The sequence below is a fragment of the Mobula hypostoma genome, unplaced genomic scaffold (assembly GCF_963921235.1).
Source record: "Mobula hypostoma unplaced genomic scaffold, sMobHyp1.1 scaffold_75, whole genome shotgun sequence".
NCBI classification, from domain to species: domain Eukaryota; kingdom Metazoa; phylum Chordata; class Chondrichthyes; order Myliobatiformes; family Myliobatidae; genus Mobula; species Mobula hypostoma.
In genome coordinates, this window is record NW_026948208.1 from 422462 (window position 1) to 442209 (window position 19748).

Consider the following 19748-nt stretch of genomic DNA (forward strand, 5'->3'; position numbering starts at 1 on the left):
CTTATGGGAGTTGGAGGGGGTGATAGATATGACATCAAGAGAGATGAGTTACACCCAAGGTGCGGGACACAGGAAACTGGGTGAGAGTCAAGAAGGGGAATGAGGTTAAATAGCCATCACAGAGTACTCTTGTGTCCATCCCGCACAACATCAGGTGGGCCACTTTAGAAACTTTTGAGATTACCTGGCAGAGAAAAATCAAAGGGGTGATAGGGGATTTGTTAGTTAGGGGAACAGAACAAGAGGGGACTAATATCCCAGTGGTGAGGCTCGCTAGTGCTAGTGTGGGGAGAGGGTGATGTGGTTAAAATAAGTTGTAGGGGAATGGGAGCCAGAATGACAGAACAGATAGTGGGGAGGGTGAATTGAATTGAATTGACTTTATTACATGCATCCTTCATATACATGAGGAGTAGAAATCTTTACGTTACATCTCCATCTAAATGTGCAAAGTGTAATTCATAGTAATTTATAACAGATAGTTTATACATAGGACAGTCAATATAACATAGCTATGCAATTGTATCAGCATGAATTAATCAGTCTGATGGCCTGGTGGAAGATGATGTCCCGGAGCCTGTTGGCCTTTTTGCTGTGGTACCGTTTCCTGGATGGTAGCAGCAGGAACAGTTTGTGATTCTGGTGAATTGGGTCCCCAATATCCTTTGGGCCCCTTTTACACACCTGTCTCTGTAAATGTCCTGAATAGTGGGAAGTTCACATCTACAGATGCGCTGGGCTGTCCACACCACTCTCTGCAGGGTCCTGTGATTAAGGGAAGTACAGTTCCCATACCAGGCAGTGATGCAGCCGGACAGGATGCTCTCAATTGTGTGTCCCTGTAGAAAGACCTTTTGATTTTGGGCCCCATCCCCAACTTCTTCAACCATCTGAGGTGAAAGAGGTGCTGCTGTGCTCTTTTCACAACACAGCCGGTATGTACAGACCATGTACATGAAAGATGGCAAATGGGGTTTAATGCTGGTAAGTGTGAGGTGCTACATTTTAGTAGGACTAATCAAAATAGGACATACATGGTAAATGGTAGGGCACTGAAGAATGCAGTAGAACAGAGGGATCTGGGAGTAATGGTGCATCATTCCCTGAAGGTGGAGTCTCATGTGGATAGGGTGGTGAAGAAAGCTTTTGGTATGCTGGCCTCTATAAATCAGAGCATTGAGTATAGGAGTTGGGATGTAATGTTAAAATTGTACAAGACATTGGTAAGGCCAAATTTGGAGTATTGTGTACAGTTCTGGTCACCGAATAATAGGAAAGATGTCAACAAAATAGAGAGAATACAGAGATTTACTAGAATGCTACCTGGGTTTCAGCACCTCAGTTACAGAGAAAGGTTGAACAAGTTGGGTCTTTAATTTTGGAGCGTAGAAGGTTGAGGGGGGACTTGACAGAGGTATTTAAAATTATGAGGGGGATAGATAGAGTTGACGTGTATAGGCTTTTTCCATTGAGAGTAGGTGAGATTCAAACAAGAGGACATGAGTTGAGTGTTAGGGGGCAGAAGTTTAGGGGTAACATGACGGGAACTTCTTTACTCAGAGAGTGGTAGCTGTGTAGAATGAGTTTCCAGTAGAAGTGGTAGAGGCAGGCTCGATATTGTCATTTAAAGTAAAATTGGATAGCAAAATGGACAGGAAAGGAATGGAGGGTTGTGGGCTGAGTGCAGGTCGGTGGGACTAGGTGAGAGGAAGCATTCAGCACGGACGAGAAGGGCCGAGATGGTCTGTTTCCATGCTGTAATTGTTATATGGTTATATATGAGATACTTGGTGATGTTTATGCTGAGGAACTTAAAGCTGTTCACCTTCTTAAAACCAGATCCATTGATGTCAATAGGGGTTAGCCTGTCTCCATTCCTCCTGTAGTCCACAGGCAGCTTCTTTGTTTTTGTGACAATGAGGGAGAGTTTGTTTTCTTGACACCAGTCAGATGTTGTTCAGACCTCAGACAGAGTCAGCAATCAAATGGTTGAGCATGGTGCGATGAATGTGCTGAGCTGTGTATATCACAATGCAAGAAGTATCGTAGGAAAGCCAGATGAGCTCAGGACAGGAAATTATGAAGTTGTATCTATTGTTGGGACTTAGTTGCATCCAACAGTTTGAGGGATTTAGAGGAATAAATTTGTAGAGCGATTGCACCATGCCAAGATAGAAAGGTTGTTCCAGTAAGTGATTTTAACTTTCCATATATTGACTGGGACTCCCATACTGTAAAAGGACTAGATGGGGTAGAGTTTGTCAATGTGCCCTTAATCAGTAATTAGAATTCCTGATGTAGAAGTGTGCAATAAGCTGTCAGGAAATGATCCAGGGCTGGTGACAGAAATTAGTGATCATAATGCCATGAGATTCAAAGTAAATATGGAAAAAGAGAGGTCTGGACCACGGGTTGAGATTCTAAAGTGGAGAAAGGTCAATTTTGATGGTCTGAGAAAGGATCTGACAAGTGTGGTTTGGGACAGGCTGCTTTCTGGCAAAAGAGTACTTGGTAAGTGGGAGGCCTTCAGAAGTGAAATTTTGAGGATGTAGAGTTTGTATGTGCCTGCTGAAATAAAAGTTGAAAAGTTACAGGTGCAGGGAACCTTGGTTTTCAAGAGATATTGAGGCCGGGATATGTTGTTCCTCTAAATGCCTCAGACTGTTGGGTGCTACCAAGACTCATTAATGACTACAATATCACGATTCCACGCCCTGAGCTCATTTGACTTTATTTTAGTTGTCTGCTGTTGGTTTCTGAAAGCTTCCCAATAGTTTTTGGGTAAGTTATTGGAACGTATGTGCAGGAACCGGATATATACTGTAAGTATTTGGATAGGTGTGGACTGATAAAGGATAGACAGCATGGCTTTGTGCACGGTAGGTCATGTCTAACCAATCTTATAGAGTCTCTCGAGGAAGTTATCAGGAAAGTGGATGAAGGCAAGGCAGTGAATGTTGTCTACATGGACTTTAGCAAGGCACTTGACAAAGTCTCATATGGGAGGTTGGTCAAGAAGGTTCAGTCACTCCGCATTCAAGATGAGATAGTAAATTGGATGAGACACTGACTTTGGGAGAAGCCAGAGTGTGGTAGCACATGGTTGCCTCTCTGACTGGAGGCCTGTGACTAGTGGTGTGTCATAGGGATCAGTGCTGGATCTGTTGTTGTTTGTCATTTATATCAGTAATCTGGATGATAGTGTGGTTAACTGGATCAGCAAATTTGTGAATGACACCAAGATTGGTGGTGTAGTGGACAGCGAGGAAGACTATCATGACTTGCAGTGCGATCTGGACCAGCTGGGAAAATGGTTTGAGAAGCGGAAAATTGAATTTAATGTAGACAAGTGCGAGTTGTTGCACTTTGGTAGGACCTACCAAGGCAGGTTTTTCACAGTGACTGGTCGGGCATAGAGGACTGTTGTAGAAGAAAGGGACCTGGGAGTACAAGTCCTTAGTTCACAGAAAGTGGTGTCACAGTAAGATAGAGACGGAAAGCAGGATTTCAGTCCATTGGCCTTTGTGAACCAAAGTACTGACAACAATAGATGGATGTTATGTTGACTTGTATAAGACATTGGTGAGGCATAATTTGAAGTATTGTGTGCAGTTTTGGTCACCTACTTACAGGAAAGATGTAAAAGATGTTGAAAGAGTTGTGAGAAAATTCACAAGCATGTTACCAGGTCTGGAGGACTTGGGTTTTAAGGAAAGATTGAACAGGTCTGGAATTTATTCCTTGGAATGTAGAAGATTAAGCAGAGATTTGATTGTGATAGAGGAGCATAGATAGTGTAAAAGCAAGCTGACTTTCTCCACTGGGATTGGGTGGGACTACAACCAGAGGCCATGGGTTAAGGGTGAAAGGTGAAACGTTAAGGGGAACATGAGGGGAAACTTCTTCACACAGACGGTCATCCGGGTGTGGAATGAGCAGACAGCACAAGTGGTGCATGCGAGCTCAATTTCAACATTGAAGAGGTTTGCATAGGTACCTGGATGGTAGGGGTATGGGAGTGGGTGGTTTAAATAGTTCAGCACAAACCAGATGGCCCAAAGGGCCTGTTTCTGTGTTGTAATTTTCTGTGACTGTGACAAGAACCTGAAATAATACAAAAATTCACTCTAAGTCCTTTTCACAGCTGTGCGGACCAACTGTTCATCTCAGCTGGAATTTTTTATATGGCGTTAAAACTGTGGCACTTTAAGTTAATAATACATGAAAGAAAATCCTCGTTGTGCGTCAAGAAATACAATTTGCGTGAGACTGTTTCAGTTACTGTGGGGCCAGGCACCCGTGCTGCTCAGCAGGAACAGGGAATAATACCAATGGAGAGAGTCAAACTGAGCCAAGTCACAGATTGGAGACGGCAGAAATGCCCCATTCTGATAGAGACAGGAAGAGCATCAGGGAATTGATGGTCATTCCAGATACCAGCACTGTGACCAGTCAGAAGATGATTTCTCTGTTGAATTTGGGTTGAACCTCACTGTAACAGTGTGATACCAGATCAAACCTTGACAACTCAAGTAATCTCATCTGAAATGTTGTCCTACACCCATTGATGGATTTTGTAAATCTTTTTACAGGTTAAAACTAAGAGGGAATTTGTCTCAAGGAATCGCAAACACGGCACGCCAGTTTTGCTGTCTCTGTCTAGATATTTAAGAAGTGGAGCAAGGGATTCAATCGACCATCCTTCCTGCTCAGACCGTTGGGAGGGATTCACTTGGTCATCTGACTGACTGGCACACCCGTCATTTTACACAGTGGGAATGGATTCAGTCGGTTGTCTCAACTGAAGGTCCACCAGCAAGTTCACACTGGACAAGGCCATTCATCTGTTCTGTGTGTGAGAAGGGATTCAGTTAGTCTTCCCACCTGTGGACTCACCAGTCAGTTCACATCGAGCAGAGGCTGGTCATCTGCTGAATTTATGGGAAAGGATTCACTTAGTTATCTGACCTAATGACTCACCGGCGAGTTCTCACTGGGGAGAACTCGTTCACCTGCTCAGTCTGTGAGAAGAGATTCACTCACTCTTCCACCCTACAGAGACATCAGCGAGTTCACACTGGGGAGAAGCCGTTCACCTGCTCAGTCTGTGGGAAAAAATTCACTGAGTCATCCCACTTACGGGTACATCAGCGTGTTCACACTGGGGAGAAGCCATTCACCTGCTCAGACTGTGGGAAGAGATTCACTCAGTTATCCCACCTACAGAGTCATCAGCGAGTTCACACTGGGGAGAAGTCGTTCACCTGCTTAGTCTGTGGGAAAGAATTCACTCACTCATCCACCCTACAGAGACATCAGCAAGTTCACACTGGGGAGAAGCCGTTCACCTGCTTAGAATGTGGGAAGGGATTCACTCAGTCATCCCACCTACAGAGTCATCAGCGAGTTCACACTGGGGAGAAACCGTTCACCTGCTTAGAATGTGGGAAGAGATTCACTCAGTTATCCCACCTACAGAGACATCAGCGTGTTCACACTGGGGAGAAGCCATTCACCTGCTTAGTCTGTGGGAAAAGATTCACTGAGTCATCCCAACTACGGAGACATCAGCGAGTTCACACTGGGAAGAAGCCATTCACCTGCTCAGTCTGTGGGAAGAGATTCACTCAGTTATCCCACCTAAAGAGTCATCAGCGAGTTCACACTGGGGAGAAGCCGTTCACATGCTTAGAATGTGGGAAGCGATTCACTCACTCATCCACCCTACAGAGTCATCAACGAGTTCACACTGGGGAGAAGCCATTCACCTGCTCAGTCTGTGGGAAGGGATTCACTCAATTGTCCCAACTACACAGTCATCAGCGAGTTTACACTGGGGAGAAGCCGTTCACCTGCTTAGAATGTGGGAAAGGATTCACTCAGTCATTTAAACTACTGGCACACCAGTCAGTTCACAGTGGGGAGTGGCCATTCACCTGCTCAGAATGTGGGAAAGGATTCACTCAGTCATCCAAACTACTGGCACACCAGTCAGTTCACACTGGAGAGAGGACATTCACCTGCTTAGACTGTGGGAAGGGATTCACTCGGTCATCCCAACTACTGGCACACCAGTCAGTTCACACCGGGGAGAGGCCGTTCACCTGCTCAGTCTGTGAGAAGAGATTCACTCAGTCATCCTACCTACAGAGACATCAACAAATTCACACTGGGGAGAAACCGTTCACCTGCTCAGAATGTGGGAAGAGATTCACTCAGTCATCCACCCTACAGAGACATCAGCAAGTTCATACTGGGGAGAAGCCATTCACCTGCTCAGTCTGTGGGAAGAGATTCACTCAGTTATCCCACCTACAGAATCATCAGCGAGTTCACACTGGGGAGAAGCCATTCACCTGCTCAGAATGTGGGAAAGGATTCACTCAGTCATTTAAACTACTGGCACACCAGTCAGTTCACAATGGGGAGTTGCTGTTATTATGAATCACGAGGTTTTGTTTGCTGTGGACTGTCATTTTAAGAGAGAGATTAAGAAGGTGAATCAGTCTGACTTGCAGCTTGGTTACATTGCTCGCAGCTTGTTTAATTTTAATTGAGGACACAGACACTCAGATTCAGATGGAGACAAAGGCAGAAAAATGGAAGGATTGAAGCAAGGGAACTAGTGACCAAGGGTCACTGTTTCGAACTTTCCTCTGCCCACAAGGGTGGGTTAATTATCGATTCAGCGAACATCGAATGTGTGGTTGTCACCTCGTTTGATCCATAGGAGTGGATCTGATTTGGGGTATCCTGTGGAGACCACTTATGTGTTAACCCTTGCCTTGGTGTGTTGTAATTCACTTGAAGTCGATACCCCTTGTGACAAGTCACTTTCGGTGATAATTCATATGTGGATGTGAAACGAGAACAGATAAAATCTACAGATACTGTTCTCTCGTTTTACCACTGTGGAACCTGTGGAATTTGACATAATTGCCTTCTCTCAACATTTACCCTGGATTACAAATATCTCTCTCTCATCACCTATTCTGTGGATGAACTGAACTTTCATACTTTACCGTCTCAAGACTCTAAGCCTTGTTTTCCCTGAGCTCAATAGTTGGGAGTTATATTTACACACACATATACACATAGTACTGTTAACTTTTGTTTATCTTGCTTAAGTTACGATATTATAAGTAGATACTATTAAGGATAGTGGATTTAACATCAAAACCAGACTCCAGTTGTAGTCTGTTGCTGTTGGTTCATTTCTAAAGTGTTACGGTTCATAACAAATCTGGGGCCTGCATCCGGGATATGAGCAGATTTGGGGGCGTATTGATTAATTATCAATTTCATTGGGGAAATCCCTTTGATTTATTTGTGTGTGGAAAATCAGCAGCAATGGATGTTGATAGATTTCTGGAAGCATCAACCTCTGAGGCACTAAAGGACACAAGGATTGAGTTGTTGAGTATTGCTAAAAGGTTAAAACTTGCTAAGGTGAAATTGACAATGAGAAGGGCACAGATGCAGAAGATCATAACTGAGCATTATGTATCTAAGGGTGTGTTTAAAGTGGAAGAGTTGGAAGTGTTTCCTGAATGTAATCCTAGTGAGCTTGAGCTCCCGTACAAGTTAGAAAAATTAAAGATGGAGGCTGTGGAAAGGCAAAGGGAGTTTGAGGCTGGACAGGCAGAAAAACAGAGAGGAAGCAGAAAGACAGTGGATGTTCAAGCTGGAAAAGATAGAAAGATTGTAGCAAAGGTGTCTCACGTTAGACTCTGGTGATAAGTTTGAGGCCAGTCGAGAAGTTAAATTGGTACCTCCATTTGACGAGGCAGAGGTTGATAAATAGTTCCAGCAATTTGAGATGGTTGCTCAGAGTTAAAGTGGCGAAAAGAGGGTTGGCCCATTCTCTTACAAAGTGTAATTAAGGGAAAGGCTCAGCAAGCCTATTCTGCTTTGACAGTTGATGAAGCAGCTGATTATGACATAGTGAAACAGGCTGTGCTCAAAGTTTATGAGTTGGTCCCAGAAGCATACAGGCAAAAGTTTAGAAATTTGAGGAAATCCCTGAACCAGATTTATATGGAATTTGCTGATGAGAAATTTGTGTGTTTTGACCGCTGGTTCACATATAAAAATATAAAATAAAAATAATAAATATAAAAATATAAATTTTAGCAGCTTGAAAGAGTTGGTTTTAATTGAAGAAGTCAAAGTGTGCATCCCTGATGACATAAAGATGTAATCAGATGAAAAGGATGCTGCCACTTTGCAGGAGTCTGCTAGATTAGCAGATGAGTTTGCTTTAACTCATAAGGTTAAGTTTACCCCTAATAAGAGCTTCCAAAAGAGTAGCAGGGTAAACCAGGAATTAAAACTGGGATTAGCAACAAGAGTGAGGATGAAGGGAAGCAGTTGAAGGAGAAATATTCTGGTCTTGTTACTATTGTAAGAAAGCTGGTCATATAGTGGCTAATTGTTCCATCCTGAAGAAGAAAAGGGAAAAGGAGACAGTCCCACATGCCTGTGATCAGTATGTTGAAGCACCTGTAAACCCACAGCGTTCTGAACATTCTGTTGAGGCTCAATTAAGGACTGAGAGGTCTGACCGAGTTAAGAAGGGATTCGATCATTTTATGTCAGATGGGTTTGTATTAGTAAAGGAAGGGTCAACCCCGGTATCAGTGAAAATTCTTCGAGATACTGGGGCTTCTCAGTCACTTATATTAGACAGTATTCTAAAGTTTGGTGATGAGACTGACATTGGTGAGGTAAATCTTACTAAAGGCATTGGGGGCAGCATGGTTTCTGTGCCATTGAACAAGGTAACTTTACAGTCAGGGTTGGTTTCGGGACCTGTTAAGATTGGATTATGCTCCAGTTTACAGGTGGAAGATGTTACTTTGCTGTCAGGGAATGACCTGGCAGATAGTAAAGTTGTTCTTGCAGTGCAGTTGCCAGCTAAGCCAACTACTGACGGCCCACAGATGGATTTTAACATTTATCCTTCCTGCACAGTACCTTGAAGTATGGCTAAAAAGTCTGCCGACGCAGACGGTTCTGTGCAGCATGATTCTGATGCCCATAATAGCCAAAGTTGGGATTCAGGTTATGATGACTTAAAACAGAGATCATCTTCCTCTTTCCCTTCTGCTCCATGGAACCAGACCCAGTGCTAGAGACCGGATCGCCATGGTCGTCCTCTGTCAGGTCACCCCCCTCAACGGCATCCAAAATGAGATAACAATTACTGAGGGGGATGGCCACAGGGGTGCTCTCTACTATCTGAGCTCTTCCCATCCCTTCCTTGACAGTCACCCACTTATCGATCTCCTGCTCACGTTCCATTATAAGCAGTAGGTCATCAAGCCGCAGCTCCAGATCCCTAATGCATTCTCTCATCAGCTGCATCTCAGTGCACCTGGCTCAGATATGGCCGTCTGGGAGACAGGAAGATTCCCGGGATTCCCACATCTTTCACCCAGAGGAAAGTACTATCCCTGCACACAGGCTCTGGTACATGTTTGTATGCTCAGTAAACATGTTCACTGCTTAATCCCCTGGAGGAGGGAACGAGATGGGAAATGTCCAAATATATTGATAACACAGAAGCAAAGGAAAGAAATCTAATGACGATGTTCTGGTTCTGCATCAAATAGTTCAAAAGGCAGATAGTATTTTGGCCATCACCACACAGAGAGTAGGGATTATGTAATGGGCCAGTGTAGCTACCATTGCACAGGGTGTTTCTGGAATTCTATGCACGGTTTTAATCCCCAAGAAGAAAGAAATCTTAAGAGTAGCTATGGAGCCAGCCAGAGCAGTTTGACCAATGTAATACATGGGATGATTTACCAGCAGAGGTGAGATGATTTGGCCCTGAATTTAGAACATATTCACAAACGATAGGGTATTTGTGGAGCATCTTGATAGAGTATCTCTCCTCGTCAGTCAGAGAGCCACAGAGAGGGGTCGATGAGCGATGCTCATTTCAAATGGAGATGTGTGAAAATTCTTGGAAATTTATATTTTCTATTTAATTTTGCTTTGTGATCAATGAGGTATCTATCTATTTGAGTGTACAATCTTTGGGATTCACTGCACTGAGGGTGTGAAGGCCGGTTGGCTGGGTATATTTGAGGTGGAGATAGATAATAATTAAGGGGAGCAAGGGGAATGGACACAGGAGTTTACATCATACACGGTTGTGTTGAATCATAAGACACAGCGAGAGAAGTTTTCCTCTTCTCTGTTCTAAATGGAGGTCCCACTATTCTGAGGGTGTTTTCCCCTGGTCGCCGACTGCAGGAAAAATAATCTCCACATGCACTCTTTCTCGGCTTTTCAGTGTTCGAGAGCCTCCCTCATTTTTTTCTAAACATTATAGGACACAGGCCCAGATACATCAAATGCTCCTCATGTTTTAAACCTGTCAGCCTCAGAATCATTTTTATGAACCTCCTCTGGACTCTGTCCAATTCCAGCACATTTTTCCTGAGATGAGTCCCTACACCGTTCATAATAGTCTGTGTGGTTTAACTATTGCCTTATAACATCTCAACATTGTGGATTATGGATAGACCTCTCTTAATGAATGGTAGCATCATATTTACATAACTAATGGTGAATGGCCAGAGTGAAGAGTAGAAGGAAAGGCTATGGGCAGTGTTTTTTTTTTAACTGGAGGAGAAATCGATATTCATGCCTTCAGGTTGGAGCTGTGCAGGTGGAGTATGATGTGTTTCTCTTCAACCCTGAGGCTGTCAAGTTGAGCAACTCCAGCCATTACTATTCTGCCATCATCCATGCTAGTGTCCCCTTCCAATCAACTTTGGTGAGCTCTTCTCCCATGCCTCCAGGATTCTCCTCACTCCACTAATAATGATGCATCTTGTTATACCTTTCCCCTCTCAAAGTGTAGGGTGAATTCTAACTTATTATGATCACCAAGTCCACGTTTCCTTTACCATAAGCTTCGTAATCAAATCTGGTTCATTACACAACACCCAATCCAAAATTAACTTTTCCCTAATGGGCACAATTACAAGCTGTTCAAAAAGGCATCTCATTGGTATTTTCCAAATTCTCTCTCTTGAGATGAAACACCAACCTGATTTTCATAATCAACCTCCACCCATCCCACTCATGGACTGTTTGCCCCACTCCCATCGGGAGGTAGACTGCACAGCATCCTCACCAGGACTGCCAGCCTCTGGGACAGCTACTTTTCCCAAGCAGTAAGGCTGATAAATGTCTCTACCCAACTAACCCACCCTTCCACACCACCAAACACCTCTACTTTATAATTTCCTGTCTGTCATGTTATATGCAAGCATACTTTTATTTATTATTTTATCATTTATTATTATATTGTAATTTGTCCTCTACTGTGCCTATTTTCTTGTTTATTATTTATTGTACTGCCCTGCACTGTTTTGTGCACTTCATGCAGTCCTGTGTAGGTCTGTAGTCAAGTGTGGTTTTTGTGTTATTTGACGTAGTCTAGTGTAGCTTTGCGTTGTGTCACTTAGCCTAGTGTAGTTTTGTGTTGTTTCATGTAGCACCATGGTCCTGGAGGTATGTTGTTTTGTTTTTACTGTGCACTGTAACAGTAGTTTATGATTGAAATCACAATAAAAAGTGACTTGACTTGACTATGCTGAGCGTCACTTTATGGACATACAATCAATCCATGCACAGTTTATAAGCTGTGGATATATGTTTTTACTATTGTGTTTTTGTGCTGCATTGAAGCCGGAGTAATAATTATTTTGATCCCATTTACACTTGTCTGCTGGAAATGGAATTAAACTACCTTGAATCTTGAATAAACATTTCAGCAGACTGCAGGGTCACATTTCTGTCTCTCAGTGTTACTGCGGCAGAGCATCACCTGGTGACAATGGAGTCCACAAATCAGGGGCTCCTGTTATTGTGGCAAATCACCAAGTGGCAGTGTTGTCCACAAAAGGGAGAGGTTTACAGCGATAAGGAGAGGTGTAGGGGGCTGGAAGCCAACTCTGCAAGTGGATGAAGTGACAGACCTGCCCCAAACCACTCTCCCCACCACCAGTCAGGGTCCCAAACAGTCCTTCCACATAAGGCAACTTTTCAACATCATGCCTGTTGGATCATCTCCTGTTTCCAGTTTTCCAGGTGTGGCCTCCTCGACATTAGTGAGACCCGATGTAGTCTCTGCATTCTGCACTCTGTCCCGATGAGATTCTGCAGGTGTTGGAGATGCAGAGTAACATACACAAAATGTTGGAGGAAGTCAGGAGGTCAGATAGCTTCTATAGAGGGGGACAAATCAAAACAGAGATTTCCTGCCGAGACCCTTCATCAGGACTGGAAGTGGGGAGAAGCTGGAATAAGATGGTGCGGGGAGTGGAAAGAGTCCAAGCTGGTAGATGATAGGTGAAGCCAGATAAGAGTGAAGGTGAGTGGGTGGGGGAGGTGGGAGATGAAGTGAGACGCTGTGAGGTGGAAGCTGGAAAATGCAAAGGGCTGAAAAGAAGGAATCTGATAGGATAGGAGAGCGGACCATGGGGAAAAGAGGAAGTAAAAGCGGAACCACAGGGAGACGATCCACAGTGAAGAGAGAAGTGGGGAGACAGAATGGAGGAGACGAGCGTGTGGGTTGATGAAAGGAAAAGGTGGAGGTGGAAGTTAAAGATATCAATGTTCATGCCATCGAGTTGTAAACTACCCAGATGTAGTATGTGTTATTGCTCCTTTAACCTGAGAGTGGGTTCATCGTGCTAGTGAAACCGGAAGGGAGAGTGGATTAATAACTTTCCCCTGCGATCCCTATTAAATCAATCCTATCTCACCTTAAAGTGGTGCCCACTGGTTGTTCATTCCACAAAAGTGGGGAAAAAGGGAAAAAAAAAATCGAAAACCTACATCACAATACAGGCACTTTGGCCCACAAAGTTGTGCCGAGCATGTCCCTACCTAAGAAATTACTAGGCTTACCCATAGCTCTCTATTTTTCTAAGATCCATGTACCTATCCAAAGGTCTCTTAAAATACCATATTGTGTCCACCTCCACCACCGTTGCCGGCAGCCCATTCCACACACTCACCAATCTTTGTGTGAAAAAACTTACCCCTGACATCTCCTCTGTACCTACTCCCCAGCACCTTAAACCTGTGCCCTCTTGTAGCAGCCATTTCAGCCCTGGGAAAAAAACCTCTGACTATCCACACGATCAACACCTCTCATCAACTTATACACCTCTATCAGGTCACCTCTCATCCTCCGTCGCTCCAAGGAGAAAAGGCCGAGTTCACTCATCTGCTCACATTCCCTATTTCTGTACCCTCAGGGTTTGGAACACCTGCATCATGTCAGACTCAATCTCCTGCACTTCAAGGTGTGAAGTCCCAACCTGCCCAGCCTCTCTGCAGAACTCAGTCCCTCGAGTACCGGAACCATTCTCATAAATCTCCCCTGAACTCATTCCAGATTGACGTCCTCTCTCCTATAGCAGAACGACCAAAAACTGAATACAATAATCCAGGCACGGATACCCTAACAATACCCTAACCCTAATGCAACCTCACTAGCCTCTTCTTCAGACCATGAGCCACGAGATATGAGACAGAGGCTGCTCAGCCAATCGAGTCTGCTCCACCATTCCTTCATGTCCAATTCATTATCCCTCTCAACACTATTCTCCTGCCTTCTCCCCTTAATCCTTGAACATCCATTGAAAACACACTCAGTGACTTGGCCTCTACTCTGTCCGTGGCAATGAATTCCAAAGATTTACCACTCCCTGACTCAAGAAATTCCTCCTCATCTCTGCTGTCAGTGGATGCCCTATACATTGAGGCCGTGGCCTCTGGTCCCAGACTCACACCGTGTAGGGTGCATCTTCTTCATAGCCACTCAGTCGAGGCCTTTAAATACTTAATAGGTTTAAATGAGATCCCCACTCTTCTTTCTCAACCAGTGAGTACAGGGTCAAAGCCATCTAACGCTCCTCATACATTAACCCTTTCATTCCTGGAATTATTCTCGTGAACCTTCTCCAGACCTGATCCAATACGAGCACATCTTTTTTTTCTCAGGTAAGAGTTCAGAAACTGCTCACAATACACCAACAGCAATCTGACCAATGCATTATAAAGCTACAGTGTCATATCCTTGCTCTTATATGCAAACATTACAGTTGTCATCCTTAATCAACTCAATCTGCAAGCAAACCTTTAGAGACTCCTGCTCAAGGACTCCCAAGTACTGATACACTTCTGATTCTTCAAGTTTCTCCCATTTAAAATTTTTTCCTACGCCCTTATTCCTTCTACCAATTGTACATGACCGGACACTATATTTCATCTGCTACTTCATTGCCTGTTCTCCAAACCTATCGTAGTCTTTCTGCAGGCTCCCGCTTTGCTCTAAACTACCTGTCCCATACCTACCTTTGTATCAGCTGCAAAGTTAATTACCCAAGTATCAATTCAGTTATCCAAAAGATTCAGATTTAACATGAAAAGATGCGGTCTCAATACTGACCCCTACGGAACACCATTAGTTACCGACAGCAAAACAGAATTACCCACGTTATTCTGACTCTTTTTCCCTTATCAGTCAGGCAACCTTTGATCCAGACAAGTATGTTTCCTATAATTCAATGAGCTGTGATCTTGTTAAGCAGCCTCACATTTATTCCACATCTGACTTGAGCTTCTCCTTCTCTAATGTCAGGGTGAATTTGATCATATTTAGATCACTTGCCCCTAAGGGTTCTTTGAACGTAAGTGACCTAATTAATTCCAGTTCATTACAACACCCAATCCAGAATAGCTGATCCCCAAGTGGGCTCAACCACGAGCTGCTCTAAAAAAGCATCTTGTGGCATTCTAGGAATTCCTTCTCTTGAGAACAACACACTTAATTTTCCTTATCACCTGCATGACAATCCTCCATGACTATTGTAACATTGCCCTTTTGGCAAGCATTTTCTATCTCCCATTGTAATTTGTGGACCACATACTTACAACTGATTGGAGGTCTCTATACAATTTCCATCAGGGATCTTTGTTTTCACATTTGCTGTTCCTTAATTCTACCCACAGATTCTACACCTTCCAACCCAATGCCACCTCTTTCTAATGATTTTAATTAATATTTTACCAACAGAGCCACACAACCCCGCTATTAGATTGTTCTTTCAACAAATATATAAGTATCTGGGAAACAAGAGGACCTGCAGATGCTAGGAATCTAGAGAACTACACACAAAGTGCCGGAGGAGTTCAGCATATCAGGCAGCTCTTGAAACCCACGTATTTGGAATATCAACAAGCAAAGACAATAGAAAGTTGTGTGAAATAGGGAAAACCTTTGACAAAATTTAGTTCAAGGCTTAAAAAAAACCTGCCAAACAGAGCTCAATAGTTAACAAATACAACAATGACAATAAACACTTTCATCAATACCAACATTGACATTTTTAAAAATTAAAATATCTTGGTCCCATTTCAATCAGCAAAATTTACAAAGATAACTAAGAACTGAAATGATAACTTTAGAAAAGACTATTTACACTCAAACCCACTTAGATTGGACAGAAGGAGGAAGAGAAATAACACACATGAAAAAGAAATCACACAACAGTCAGATACAACTTGAAAGTATATATTTTCATCAAAAATGAACACGATTCAGCACTCCATGTGTGTATATGCAATTGTGATAAGTAATACAGACCAGAAACTTAAATGAGAGGCCAACTCAGAAAAATGAATCATCACTATGGAAGAAAACATTAACCAGTGGAATGAATATGACCCTCCATGGGAGACATCCCAACGATCTGAGCAGACTAGATGGTGACAGGGAAGCATCGAGCACCTGACTGAGTTTTGGAGACCTCTTCCCAGAAACAGAGGGTTCCTTGCAGAAATACAGGACAAGGTGGTTAACAAAATGAAAAACAAAATTGAAAATGCATGAAATACAAACAAACAAGGCAGTAAGTGCAGATAATGACAAGAGAAACCAGACACGATCCAACACATTCCAGGATGCTGTAGCAGTTTAACTCAATCTGATTACTTACAAAGGTACAAAGGTCAAGTGGCAAATATTATTCACCAAAATCTTACTTCAAAATATAAACTCATGAATGACCACCATAATTTCATTGAGCACCATAAATTCAAGCCTGATTCAGTTTCAGAGTCAAAATCTTACAAATTATAAGATAATCAATACATTATTTCAGATAGGACAATCCATAAGAACCATCCAGATATAATATTACAGGATAAACAACAGGAACAACTCCCTCAATAGATAAAACCATTCCCAACACACACATATTCCTCGACCAGTGGAGCACCTCACCACTGGTGTTGTTTGTATCGTCAGTCAGACAATGGAAAGATTTTCTCTGTCAATCAGCTTCCAAATGTTGCTACTCTGTCATTCGTTGCCACACCCCGCTGCTGATTCCCTTCTCCTCATCATACGTTCTTATACCGACCATCGTCCAGAGCCCCAAACTCTGCTCTGTGCAGACCAGCCTCTGGTTTCTGACCCCGAGTCCGTTGAACATCCAACTAATGGTTTCCCATTCTGCTTTCAGTCTTTAGAGGAGAGTGGTGTTTTCTAACAACCCTTTAGAAGCAGGGAAAATGACCCACATGTGGAAATGAGCCCTGAATAAGGAGATTAACTCCCAATGTCATTCTTTCTCAGCCCAGAGATTTGAGGGGCAAAGAACATCTCAGACAGAACTGCAGTCAGCTCGACTTCTTCAGTCTGCAGAAAATTCAAGGGAAACCTCTTCACCCACACAGTGGTGACTGGGACCCATCCCGCAGGGAGAGTGAGAGATGAACAACAGGGGAGGATTCAAAAGGGCCGCTGTGGAACTGAATCACTGGCTGGGTCCTGCAGGCCTGAGTACACTGGTTGTGTTATAAACACGGTAAGTACCAAAGACAGAGGTTAAAATAGAACTGATTAATTTGTCACAGGTGCAGAATATTAAACTCCAGTCCCATTAAAGGTGAATATGTAGCAGAAGAAACTCCTCCCATGCCCAGTGACCAGGGTGCAGAACTGGGTGTGGTGAGCAGCAGCAATAATTGCAGAGTTCAGCACCGACAGTCACTCTCGAAATTGCATTCAGCAACGGTGATGGACAAATATCCAGCATGCAGCTTATTGAAACTTTCTCCCCAGTGTGAACCCGGCAGTGTGTCACAAGTGTAACACGCTGTAAGGTTTCACTGCTAATGTAATGGCCTCTCTGCAATGGTTCACTGCTGAGGTAATGGTTTCTCTGTAGCAGTAATGTTTAGGTTACGACTAGAGATAACAGGGTTTTGGAGTGCGGGGCTATCCAATGGGAGAAATGTTCTTTCTTGTGAGTCTGGAAGAGAGATTTTCATGGTCTTTTGCCAGGGAGAGATGAGAAGATGTGAATGGAGAGAGTGGGCCCTTTTTCTTTATTTTGTTTTCTTTACTAACCCTATAGTCAAAATAAGAATTATAATTCTCAATTATTTAATCACATATTGTGTGCTGCTTGTTATTTTGGGGTACTGATTTGTAACGGGGGACACATCGTGCAGCATCCACCCAAACGAGATTTCTTAAGATTGGCCGGGCCTGGAGCTATCGACCCCCACATTAAACTGCTGGTCGAAGTGAGAGTTACAAGGTTAGATGACTGAGTGAATCGCTTCCCACATTCACAGCGGTTGAACAGGTTTCCCCAGTGTGAACTCAATGATGCAAACCTGATTGATTTGGCTGAGAGAATCTCTTCCCAAAGTCCGAGCAGGAGATCTGCCTCTCCCCAGTGTGAACACACTGATGTCTCTGTAGTTGAGATGACCGAGTGAATCCCTTCCCACAGTCTGAGCAGGTGAACAGCCTCTACCCAGTGTGAACTCGCTGGTATCTCTGCAGTTGAGATGACTGAGTGAATCCCTTCCCACAACCAAAGCAGGTGAACGGCCTCTACCCAGTGTGAGCTTGCTGGTGTCTCTGCAGGTGGATTAACTGAGTGAATCCTTTCCCACACTCTGAGCAGGTGAATGGTCTTTCCCCAGTGTGAACTCGCTGATGTACCTTAAGTTGAGATGACGAAGTGAATCCTTTCCCACAGTCTGAGCAGGTGAACGGCCTCTCACCAGTGTGAACTGACTGGTGTCTCAGTAACTGAGATGATGAAGTGAATCCCTTCCCACAGTCTGAGCAGGTGAAAGGCCTCTCCCCAGTGTGAACTCGCTGATGTACCTTTAGTTGTGACGACAGAATGAATCCCTTCCCACACACTGAGCAGGAGAACGGCCTCTCACCAGTGTGAACTGACTGGTGTCTCAGTAACTGAGATGACGAAGTGAATCCCTTCCCACAGTCTGAGCAGGTGAATGGCCTCTCCCCAGTGTGAACTCGCTGATGTACCTTCAGTTGAGATGACGAAGTGAATCCCTTCCCACAGTCCGAGCAGGTGAACAGCCACTCTCCAGTGTGAACTGACTGGTGTCTCAGTAACTGAGATGACGAAGTGAATCCCTTCCCACAATCTGAGCAGGTGAATGGCCTCTCTCCACTGTAAACTCTCTGATGCGCCTTCAAATTCGATGACCAAGTAAATCCCTTCCCACAGTCTGAGCAGGTGAATGGTCTCTCCCCAGTGTGAACTCGCTGATGTACCTTCAGTTGAGATGATGTAGTGAATCCCTTCCCACATTCCGAGCAGGTGAACGGCTGCTCCCTTGTGTGAACTCGCTGGTGAGCCATTAGGTCAGATGACCAAGTGAATCCCTTCCCACAGTCTGAGCAGGTGTACGGCCTCTCCCCAGTGTGAACTCGCTGGTGTGCCATTAGGGCGGATGACTGAGTGAATCCCTTCCCACAGTCTGAGCAGGTGAATGGCCACTCTCTGGTGTGAACTGACTGGTGTCTCAGTAGGTGAGATGCCTGAGTGAATCCCTTCCCACAGTTTGAGCAGGTGAATGGCCTCTCTCCGGTGTGAACTTGCTGATGTACCTTCAGCTGAGATGACTGAGTGAATCCCTTCCCACACACTGAACAAGTGAACGGCCTCTCCCCAGTGTGAACTCGCTGATGTACCTTCAGTTGAGATGACGAAGTGAATCCCTTCCCACAGTCCGAGCAGGTGAACGGCCTCTCCCCGGTGTGAACTCGCTGGTGAGCCATTAGGTTAGATGACCGAGTGAATCCCTTCCCACAGTCTGTGCAGGTGAACGGCCTCTCCCCAGTGTGAACTCGCTGATGTACCTTCAGTTGAGATGACGAAGTAAATCCCTTCCCACAGTCCGAGCAGGTGGACAGCCGCTCCCCGGTGTGAACTCGCTGGTGTGCCATTAGGTCAGATGACAGAGTGAATCCCTTCCCACAGTCTGAGCAGGTGAACAGCCTCTCTCCTGTGTAAAATGAGGGGCGTGCCAGTCGGTCAGATCATTGAGTGAATCCCTCCCCACAGTCTGAGCAGGAAGGATAGTTGATTGAATCCCTCGCTCCACTTCTTAAATTTCTGGACAGAGACAGCAAAACCGGCGTATTGTGTTCGAGGTTCCCATAGACAAATTCCTTGTCATTTTTAACCTGTAAAAAGATTAACAAAATCCATCAATGGGTGAAGGACAACATTTCAGATGAGATCATGAGTTGTCACGGTTGGTCTGGCATCACACTGTTTCAGCGAAATTCAACCGTAGTTGGAGACAGAAATCATCTAACTGGGCACAGTGCTGGTATCTGGAATGACCATCAAACTCTCTGATGCTCTTCCTGT

The 19748-nt window shown here is 44.2% G+C and overlaps 2 protein-coding genes across 2 annotated transcripts in view; one reads left to right on the forward strand and one right to left on the reverse strand.

The window, feature by feature from the left end:
- Positions 1-7813, forward strand: part of LOC134341840 (zinc finger protein 850-like) — a 32737-nt gene extending 24924 nt beyond the window's left edge. The window contains exon 3 of the mRNA XM_063039776.1: positions 5152-7813. Within this exon, the coding sequence (XP_062895846.1) occupies positions 5152-6444 (1293 nt within the window). The 3' untranslated portion in view covers positions 6445-7813. The remainder of the gene's footprint in view (positions 1-5151) is intronic.
- Positions 7814-15591: 7778 nt separating this feature from the next.
- LOC134341836 (zinc finger protein 229-like) lies at positions 15592-19454 on the reverse strand. Its single transcript, XM_063039771.1, has one exon. The coding sequence runs from the start codon at positions 19316-19318 to the stop codon at positions 17945-17947; it is 1374 nt and encodes a 457-aa protein (XP_062895841.1). The 5' UTR covers positions 19319-19454; the 3' UTR covers positions 15592-17944.
- Positions 19455-19748: the final 294 nt, after the last annotated feature.